General features: G+C 40.9%; 1 protein-coding gene across 1 annotated transcript; it reads right to left on the reverse strand.

Moving 5' to 3' along the window:
• Window positions 1–110: 110 nt before the first annotated feature.
• paxbp1 (PAX3 and PAX7 binding protein 1) lies at window positions 111–10,250 on the reverse strand. The gene is made up of 18 exons (XM_022209353.2): window positions 9,811–10,250; window positions 9,410–9,532; window positions 8,428–8,640; window positions 7,882–8,103; window positions 7,683–7,783; window positions 6,870–7,093; window positions 6,395–6,584; window positions 5,157–5,280; window positions 4,407–4,509; window positions 4,045–4,160; window positions 3,714–3,913; window positions 3,470–3,617; window positions 3,234–3,355; window positions 3,033–3,109; window positions 2,868–2,934; window positions 2,329–2,475; window positions 1,025–1,179; window positions 111–824 (listed from the first exon to the last, which is right to left on the reverse strand). The coding sequence occupies exons 1-18, from the start codon at window positions 10,112–10,114 to the stop codon at window positions 704–706; spliced, it is 2,757 nt and encodes a 918-aa protein (XP_022065045.2). The 5' UTR covers window positions 10,115–10,250; the 3' UTR covers window positions 111–703.
• Window positions 10,251–11,202: the final 952 nt, after the last annotated feature.

Genomic DNA, 11,202 nt, shown 5'->3' on the forward strand with positions numbered 1-11,202 from the left:
TTAATAAAACCTGTTCACTGCTGGGTTGTCCTTTTTATGGTTATAGTAGATACACACATAGTAGCATGAGGCTGGGTTGTTGTTACTTATTTTCAAACAGACAATAAGCATTCAAATGTATCTTTTATTCCCAGGCAAATAAACTACTAAAACTGGTTCTGTGAGGTCATCGTTGCATTTCGGAGGTGACAGGAGCACTACAGGAGGAAGCAGGGATCGAATATCATTACTTTACTGCCTTACAGTCTGCTGGGAGATTCTACCTTTTGGCACATGTGGAAAATAAATGGTAAGTGAGAGCAGTGAAGATGCTAAAGCAGATTCCACAGATTGCTAGGGTGAACGTAGTGTAAATTTACAGATGAGACATTTTCCGAAAAGTAAACCATGTCAACACATTTTTTTTTACTCCTAATAAATTATGCATTTAAAATACTGTCAGCATGTCTAAGTCTTTTAGGGCTGACAATACAAGGCCTCAATTCAGCATCAGTCTTGTGTTAACAGGTGCACAAATGCACCTTTCTGTACAATATTCACAATATTTACATCAAGGTCTTCTATTTTCAGTGCTAGGAACAACTGTTGAGTTTTATTTCAAGTCCACTGACGCACACGTTTTCCTGGGACTTAGTGAGCCCGTGTCTTCAAATGTTCCAAACACAACAAAAAGGCGGATGAAATGTTCCTTCCATCTTGTCCACTATGATTTGGCTTCCAACAGTGGTTTGATGTCCTTAATACCATGCTCCGCTGCCACTGCGATGATGTGGTCCAGGGCGTTCATCTGTCCCAACATCTTTACAACCTCTTTGATTTGCTCCCTGTTGGCAGATGTGGGATATATTAGAAATAATATCGACAAAGCCAATCACATCTCAACACAGCTTAAAGTCTAAATCGCTACTTGGTAATATGATAAAAGAACCCCTACCCTCTTAAAGCACCTTTAATACTATTCCAGCAGATGGTGCTATAATTAAATTCAAGCTCCCCAATTTAGACGAACCATCCGAAGCCTTACTTGGACGTGCGCCGCTCAACATCAGACCCGCCCAAACTGCTGCGGTGCATCGAGTTGGCCAGGTGGGTGAGGTAGCGACAGAATGGCTCCAACTGAGGCAACGTCTGCTGGCCCTTCAGTCCAGAGAACCAATGCGCTGGCAAACACTCCACCACCTGAGAGAAAGAATAAAGCGCTAGCTGTGTGTCACCCTGTTCAATGAGCCACAAATGGCAAAACTGAGTGGGTGTATTTGTCAAGTTAAGGCTGCCAGCTGTGAAAAGGCACAGATAAGAGGAGAGCAGCCAATTGCATTGACCTGCTGAGACAGGCCCTTTATTATAAAATACAAAAACCTCCCATCATATTGTCAGATCAAGGAGAGGCGTCGTTTTCAGTTTTCAGGTGGCAAAAAACATTTTTTTTTAGACATAAGAGATGTGTAAAAGCCGTCAAGGCCTGTAAAAAGTTCCATTTTATTGCAAGCTGGAATTTTCTCCTATCTCAAGATAAGCATGTGAAACTTTTGGAAAGAGACATTCAATTACACCACTCACTGCCCTACTCATGGTGCATATCTTGAAACACCAGCGACAGCAGCGTCTCTGGATTTAAAATAAAATTCTCATTAAACTAAAGAAATTACACTGTTGACATAAGTGCCGCAATCATGTAGCAATAGCTAGCTAATTAAATGGATTTTAATCACCATGTCAAACTAATTAAACAAGAATCCACCTCAATATCCACTCTCCAATTCAAGGATAACAGACAACAGTTAAGGGAGTTAATACAGAAGTCTGTACTTCTAGGTTTTAGTGCCACATACAGCAGCAGACTAAAGAGACTCATCTGTCCAATTAAACATCTTTCCCTTTGTACCTGTTCAAAATGTTTTGCTTTTTCAAACAAAATTTATTCTCATGGTTGTAAACATATAAAATATAGGGCAGACACATGACAAATGGTGTCATGGATCTCGGTTCTAAGTTTTTGATGACTTGCTCTTATGTCAACGTCTTGTCAAATGCACCAGGTTGTAAATTTTTGTAACCAATGTTTGTCTGTGAAACAACACATAATAAAAAGTAACACCAACTCTGTGACCTCTACACAGATAGAAATGCCAAAATAAAGCCTTCACATTGCTTTCTTTACTTACAATATAATGTGCAAAGGAGCAACAGCAAAAATAATGAAGTTGCCTTTGAGATCTACCCCAGAAAGGTGAACTTACACTAATCCTGCAGGCACAGATTAATAATATATGATACTAACATAATTAATTCTCAAGCTTTTTAGAACTGAGTGAGTGTGTGTCATACCTTCTGGCACTTCTGAACGTTTTCCTCCGCTGTATCCGTGGTCTGCAGTGCAGAGAGGATGTATCTATTGAGAGTGCTGTCCAAAGCCAGGTCCCTCAGACAGGAACTGGATAAGATACATTCCCACTGCAGGATGTTTCCCAGCAGCTTGGCACAGAGGAGAGAAGAGTTAGACTGTACTGATGTATACAGAACAGAAGAACTAAGTACAATAGCTGTCTTGGCTGCTACAGCTGTAAAAGCTGCAATAGGTGGTTACTGTAGAAACCATCCAGTACTCGGCAGTATAATAGAGATGCGGCCTGTGAGACAGGCAGCCCAGGGGTTTTCTAATGTTTTGTAGTCTCTTCCTGTATTTTCTGTTATTGGATTTGGAAAAAGCCTTCCAAGTTCTACAAATCAGCTTTTTTCTGTGTGAATTGTGATCTACAACAATCAGGATCTAACTTTAGCATGGCTGTCAGTGTAAGTGGTATCTAAAAAGATGAAAAATTAATAAAATAACACAAAAAAATGATTTGATTCCCTTTTGCACGTACCTTCACGCAGGACCAGAACTGCCTCTGATAGAACAAGTAGGGACCGCTATTCTTGTTCTCCAATATACTGAGAAAATGGAAAAATATCAGTTAAATCAGGTCTTAAGTGCTTCTCACACATAATAAAGAAAATAGACTTCCAATTGTAACAACTGTTCGACATACTTTTTGGGGTAGAGTGGAAGGAAGACGTCTTCATCCAGAGTCCGCCTGGTCCGTAAGACAATTGTTTTCAGAAGCTCCTAACAAATAAAGTTAAGATGATGACAACAGTTAACACCCACACAAAAAGTCCACACAAAAGCTGAAGGGTTTTGCAGATACCGTGCATAATGTGCAAGAAGGTACTGATGGGGTGGGCGGTACCTGTGTGTATTGGTTGTCTCCATGCAGCACGGTGGGATAACCTTTCATTAGTCTGTGAATGAATCCCACCAGCCTGGCTGTCTGACTGCTTGACAGTGGGTCCCACACTTGCTCCGCCAGCACTGCCGTACACATGAACAAACAACACATGAATACACACAGTAAATTTTGTACTGGCTTGCATCCCGAGGAGATCTTTGTAGGTGTGCTCAGTGCTGCTGCGTGGGTTTCTCCACCTGTCAGTTTAGAGAGGATGACCTTCTCCACAATGGCAGGCAGCAAACCGATATCCCCATCTCCTTTCTGCAGCGCGCTGTGCTCCTCAAAGCCGTAAAACAACAGCGACTCAAACCAGAGCATGTATTCAAAGTTTGCACACTGCGCCTGCACAGTGAATAAAGACACAAATGGTTAGCAGAATTCACAACTCATTTTCCTTTCAAATAGGAAAATGTGACACTGAAAACGTGCGCGTCCTACCTCGAGAGGGTTCCATGCAATGAGCTGCAGACGGACTAATGGGTTAAAGAGCTTGGGCAGACAGAGGCCTATGTAAGCGTCTCTGTAGCAGTCGGCATACTCTCTCCTCCACACTTCAAAATGAGATTTGATGCAGTCTAGAGAATGAAAGTCCTCCACCACGTCCTCAAATACCTTCTTACATTCCCTGATGATACGATCTGGAAGACATGACAGGTTTTAGTTAGGCATGAACTACAGAATGTCTGTGATGTCTATATTAACATTTAATCAACCGATTGTCCTCAGTATGGTTGTTAGTATAAGTATTTCCAGCAATGTCATGATGTACCTCTTTCCATGTTGAAGCTGGTGATGTCAGTAGACGTTTCCTCGTCATCAGATGATAAGCCTTCGTTATGCTCAGCCCTCTTGCCATTCTGCTCTCGAGCTTGTCGCCGCCGTGTTCTGCATCCACAAACACGAAGGCAGCCACATTAGAAACAAGAGCAGAATTTGTGATAACCTGTGACCCGCCTTGACCTAAAATGACTCTCTCAGAACTTTGACTTCTTGCATGACAAACCTGTGCTTTCCAAATGAAGCTACAGATTTAGCTTTTTTTGCACGTTGTAGGCCAAGTGAAGCATCAGACAGTGTGTACAAGGACACATATTTGGGAAACATGCATTTAAGGACAAGTTAGCCTCCTACCGTCTGGCTTCTCTTTCAGCTATCCTCCTCTGACGACTGTGCTCTTGGTATGCAGCACGGTCTCGACCAAATGAGTCTAGATTAGGAGCCATGACAGCTTTATCTGCAAGAGACAGGAGTCATGTCAGAACCAGAACTGAAAAGCTAAGCTAACCCAAAACCTCATTCTTATTCTGGGAATTTAGGATCTCAACTAATGGCAAAAATATTAAAATTTAGAGTAATTTTAAATACCTAAAAATAAAATATTTCCTGGGTAAAAAGATTGTATTAAATTCCTGAAACGAGTTACAATATTTGTCTGATCTTCCAAACACATTAGGTACAACTAGCAGTAAGACACACTTTGATAAAATAATTCTGGTATCATACATTTTCTGATCACTTACCCGGAGACAGCTTCAGATATGTTACAGTGAAAGTGACAGATGACAAATCACTAACAGATCATTTTTGTCATCTTTACTTAGTGACTTATTGCTTGAGTTGAATTACAACCATCCAGCTGACTGTGAGTCTCAGCCATCAAAGAGCAGCCGAAACAGCTCCTCCAATACAACATTGTCCATTTACATACACGGATGCTCATTCACGCAAAATTACACATCAATTAACCTTAATTAGAATTATGAGGGAATCATAATGGACGAAATGCGATGCAAGAACATGAACCACACACGCTCACGCTCGCATACAGAGAACTAACGAGGCCGTTCAAATAAATCATAAAAACCTTCAAGATGGACTGACTTGAAAGGCTTGCAAACTCCGACGATTCATCTTTAATATCATCCTGTCTTCTCTGGACAAGTCGTGAGGCCCGTTGCCTTAGTAACTGGTGCATGGCAGCCTCCAGCTCCAGGACAGCAGGCACCTGAAAGATATGATGCCTTCTGTGACCTCTGACCCAACAAAAGTGGGACTCGGAGTCACCCGGATGTCTTGCTGGAAGGATAAAAGGAGCATGATGGACAATCTAACACTGGAACTAAAATATCACAAGTGTCGGGTGGAAGGTTGTTATCGCTGAAATGTCAATTTACTATGAAGGAAAGCTTGAAAATCTGAAACTTATGTGAAGCACATATTTTAATCTGAAAATATTGACATATTAAGTTAAAAGCAGATTTACATTTGTTGCAGAGTGAATAGACAGAGTTAAAGATTTTTACCCAACACTCATGATAAACAGTTTCCAGTGTTTACGCTGACTTGAAGAACTTTGTACTGAGTCATGCTGAATGTGGTCGGTTAATGTCCTGTTTAAATCACAATGTTCTGTGCACTGGTTAGTTTGGTTGAAGAAACAAATGTTGGCAGTTGGCGATTCACTTCTCTCTTCCTTTGATGTAGCTGCTCTGCTGCTGTAGGTTCAAGACTAGATTATTCTGTTCGGGCAAGCATTTGGTGAGTAGCTACTGGTTTACAAAAATGTAGTTTGTGATGTAATTTCATATGTTTTACACAATTGTATTCATTCTCTTTGTTAAGCCAGGACACTTGGAGATACTTATTTAAGCTAATATATTGGGATCTATTATGGCTCCAATTCACCTACAGTAAATCCATTCATTTATGAATAAATTTATTTTGAAGTATCTAAAAATTTTGACGCAATAGTGCTTAGTTTTCGCACAAAAACTCTTCTAAAAATATGTTTCTGGGATTACAGATCAGAGTTTGATTTCTACCCAGAGGAGGAATGGTTGCAAAGCAACAAGGAAATACATGGGGTGTGCTCCAAGTGACTAAACAGCAGTCAAACTGGCTTGTAGGCACTGTTAGGTACCACTGAAAATAATAATTTCTAAAATATGAACTACTAAGCAACAACTAAATCAAGTCAATATTGCTGTGCAACTCAGAACTGCTGTGCAATACTGACTTGTTACTCGACTGTATGCCTTTGAAAATCACAAAGCGGTCAGAGTTCACACAGACACAAAACAGCAAACAGCTAATCAGACTGCAGATAAATTCTCCCTTACCTTTTCACTGAAACACTCAAGCAAGTCTCCAACATACCCTCGCATCTCTTGCAAGAATTTATATTGATCTGCATTGTCATTGGATGAACCCTCCAGCTGCTGAATGGTACTCTCAGAAGCAGCTAACTCTTCTTTGATCTGTTTGTAGCGCCTGGTATTTGCATTGTGGCCTGCATGCATTTGGTTGAGCCTACGAACACATGACATACAGAGAAGGACAGTAAGAATAACTTAGATGGGACCAAGGACAAACAAAACTTGTTATTGAACTAATAACATACTATAGGCAATAAATAATTGCTTTAGAGTGCACCCACAACAATAAACAAGATATACAGAGACATCATATTGCCTCTCTGAACCTTAGATCAGTAGGTAGCTTTTGCTGGGTCTTCAGAACCACAGCACACAGAGATGGCAGCAGCTGAGCGGGAGATGGACATTACACGTTGTTGCAGTCTTCCACTGAACCTACCTATCCTGCAGGCGTTTCTTTACCAGATCAATGGATACTGGGGTTAGATCACTAATAAGCGCCCCGTAGTGAACAGAGCCATTGTCGGCGCGGCCAGCTGGCTTGCCAGTCTGTGGGGCCACCGTACTGTAGGTGAAAGGTATGCTGTAGGAAGCGCCATAGGGCTGGCTCTCATAGCTGTTCTGGTAGTAGACTGTGTTGTCCTCTGGTTGACTGCTCTGGACCTAAACATTAAAAACAAGAGAAACACGTAGCTCATTTAACACCGCTAGCACTGCTCCTCTTTAACTACAATGCAATCATAGCTGCAACCGTTGATTAGTGTTATTAACAGTGTATCTACCTGTAACTTATTAGAATAACTCTTTAAGCTATCAAACACCAGAAAAAAAGTCCATTGCAACTTCCCACAACTAAAAGTGTTTCATTTAAAATTTCCTGTTTCTCAGACCCCAAATCAAAAGCTATTCAATAACAAAAAATATAACCCCTCCCCTTACCCCCCGCCCATAAAAAAATAAAATTAAACCACCAACTGTATTGTGACGGTTTTACTTAATGATGACTTAACTAACAATAAAAACTCACTAGACATCCTGTCAACTGATTAAATTTTTAATTGATTCAATGTTTCAGATCCCAACAATGCTAATAATCTCTCGTATTAAAATTACATCTCAAAGTTTTATAAAGTAATACAACGGTAGCACCAGATAAAAAGAAAGTTGTACAGGTCTGTGCGGTATCTATTTTCAGGAGCCATACATGAAGACAGAACACCTTATAGCTGATCAGAAATTCAGTATAGCTTACCTGGGGTATGCTGATCCCTTTCCTAATCTGCTCCTGCTCCCAACGGCTCACTTCCTCATCCTGACCTGCATCCAGGGCCTCATCATCACTACCCTCGATACCTGCACATGTGAAGGGGAAATTGATGTTTTAAGACATGACTGGTTGACAGCAGAAGAATATCATCAATGGACAGTCAGTGTACAATTTACTACAGCACCTATCTCTTCAGCGATCTTCTGTCTCTGGCTTTTGTTTCTGACTCCACTGAAGCGGATCCTCTTCTCTTCCTCATCTTCATCATCGCTGGCATCTTGGTCTTCTCGTACCAGACGTTTCTTCGGAGCCTCCGTTTCTACAAGAGGGGTTTCACCCCCTAGCTCTCTCGCTAGTTGTCTGCGCTTTCTGGCAGCGTGGATAAATGCAGCATCTGGGATCTCTCCTGACATAAATAAAAACATGTATTCATTTAGTGCTTGAGCAGTTGGGCATACAAAATACAACAAAAACAAACAAAAAATGCAAAAACATTTATCTCTGGAAGTATAGTATGCAATTTTTAGATGATGGCAGATTAAAATCCTAAGACTAATAGCAGAAGTTAGTTTTAAAAATGACACTAACTCACTGCCTGTTACATTACATTTGGGAAAAGTACATAGACAAGGAATTCTTTATGAATGTGCTCCTATGTCTGTCAATTGCACCAGTAATGATAGATTAAACACTGCACAAGCATTTCAGTTTGAAAGTGTCTGTATCATACCTGGTCTCAAGCTTCCGAGGGAGGAAAGCGTGTTAAATGATGCTCCGGCATTGTTGCTTCTGGATGCTTGGCTTTGTGTCTGACCGCCTTGACTTCTTGCCTCCTCCTCATGTTCGTCAGCACTGTCCACCTCCATTTCCTCCTCCCCCTGTTCACTGCCTGCTCTGCTAGTAACTTCATCCTTAATGGTAACAGCAGGCTGAGATGGACCATCTAGATTTTAAACAAACAAACAAACAAACAAACAAACAAAAACTGTTCAGAAAAAGATGCATCAAGTTCAGACCAGATCTTACATACATTTAATACATTTACACTATAGCCAACTACCTGTTACTGCCAGATGACTTATATCATGTTTCATCAAATTAAATGCACTGGCATAGGTTGAATCTTAGGGGTAATGCCTCAGATTTAGGGCATCTTATATAAAGCCTTTGAGGGACAGTGGTTGTTGCCTGTTTCTTTATTCAGTCAATGCTCAGAGAGCGTCTGTATTTATTGAGCATGGTAAGCCATGGTGAACGTGCACTAATGCCATGGACAGACTCTGGGATTTATAGGATCTTACACTGACATATGTCTTCAAGCTAACACAAACACATCAAACAAAAAATTTCAGCATCTTCCCTACACAGTAAAACGGCAGAATATGCTATTCAAAATCTGTACCTAATGTAGCCTCAACTTAAATGCAAATAGAAAATGCCTTTTCCTTTACACAGTCATATGCTAAAATCAGATGTTGCAGATAAATGATGAGACTTTGCCTTTAAGAATCTGAATATGTGCTAAGATACCGTATCTGGCCAACTTGTATTTTAAGTTCTGTTGAAAAAAAATCAAACGGCATGCCTCTGTTCAACTTTAAGCTGACTTATGTTTGGTAAAAAACAAAAAAGATACGGCTCCAAATTAATTTAGGAATCCCTGTAGATATGACAATCAGATGACATACCACATGGAAAGAAGGCTAACATACCTGATTTGGCCTCTTGTTTGACACATCCAGACCTCTCCAAATCCTCCTTGTATTCTTTCTTCAGCTGTTTAACAATCTTCTTGCTGTGGTTGGACTTCTTCACTCTGAACACCTCGGATCCTTCTGTTTACAAACAAACCATAGGAGAAAGTCAGTAGTAGTAGTATCCAGTGAGTCTGGATAACCATGCACAGCATCCAGGGTAAGTTGGTGGAGGCAGGAATGATTCTTTATGTCATTGAAAGCTTCAAATTAAATTGCTTTTTGCACATACAAATAACATTTCCGTACCCTAAGTAGAAACGGAAGGGCAAGATTAGCGACATAAACCTGCAAGTACATCATCTCCAGCTAACGTTAACCGGCTAGCTTACTTAGCATAGATCTAGCTACCAACTTACCTTCATCATCGTCGAAGCTCAGCAAACTGGCCTTTGTGGGTGCAGGTAGAATTACTACCTCTTTAGTTTTCTTTTCCTTCTTGATGGCTCTCACGATGTTCCCCTGAAAGCCGTTACTGTGGTAGGTATCCGTGCAGCTCGGTGCCGCGGTATCGTTGATATTACAGGTCTCCATAAACGGGATTTCCACGATAGGCCCGAACGATGTCGGCGCCAGCGACGGGTGCTGCTGACTCTCGTCCTGCTCATCCTCGTCCGACTCATTCCTCCGCCGAAAGTTTGCTCTTTTCGCCTTTTTAAACATCGTGTACTACTGTTAAATGCAATAGTGCATGTTCAAACGTAGGACACCTTACAACTGTGCATGGAGCCGAGGGATGTTGTGGCCGCACTCCATGTCAGCCATTTTCTGTCAGAGAGGTTTCGTTTCGTCTTCGGCTGCGAAAATAAAAGTTGAATAAAAGCAACACCGGCATCATACCGCCCTCAAGTGTCAAAAAGTGACACCGACCAATAAACAAATACACAAATACAAAATACAAGGACATGAAATGATCCACTATATCTACTAGGATGTAAATAATTTGTTTTAAAAATGTAGGTTTGATTTAATAGGTATGTATAAAATTACCTATTTGTTGATGTAAATTTCCCCGCTGTGGGATCAATAAAGGATCTATCTATCTATCTATCTATCTATCTATCTATCTATCTATCTATCTATCTATCTATCTATCTATCTATCTATCTATCTATCTATCTATCTATCTATGAGGGCAAAAAAAGCTTATTGAATTGATTTGAATTTGCAGACATTAGGAAATTCCATCCTTTCTCTATACACCGCTTTATCCTCATAGGGTCGTGGGGGGTGCTGGAGCCTATCTCAGCTGACTCGGGCGAAGGCAGGGGACACCCTGGACAGGTCGCCAGTCTGTCGCAGGGCTACATATACAGACAAACAATCACACTCACATTCACACCTACGGGCAATTTAGAATAGTCAATTAACCTCAGCATAATTTTGGACTGTGGGAGGAAGCCGGAGTACCCGGAGAAAACCCACGCATGCACAGGGAGAACATACCGGGATCTTCTTGCTGCAAGGCGAACATGCTAACCACTACAGCACTGTGCAGCCCCCATTAGGAAATTCTGCTGATTTATTTCTGTTGCATTGCAATTAAACCATTGCTTTGCTTGAGATGATAGCAGGGAAACTGTTTATATAGTCCCAATATGGCAACATAAGTTTGTTTGCCTGATTATTCTCACTTGCTTGTTGTCATCAGCTCGTCTTGAAGTCAGTCAGCAAACAACACATTTGTTGAATACAGACAAACAATTGTTTGTTTGGCATGCATTTATTTAAATACTGCGCTAAAGTACAGC

Source organism: Acanthochromis polyacanthus, chromosome 17, assembly GCF_021347895.1.
Source record: "Acanthochromis polyacanthus isolate Apoly-LR-REF ecotype Palm Island chromosome 17, KAUST_Apoly_ChrSc, whole genome shotgun sequence".
NCBI lineage: Eukaryota > Metazoa > Chordata > Actinopteri > Pomacentridae > Acanthochromis > Acanthochromis polyacanthus.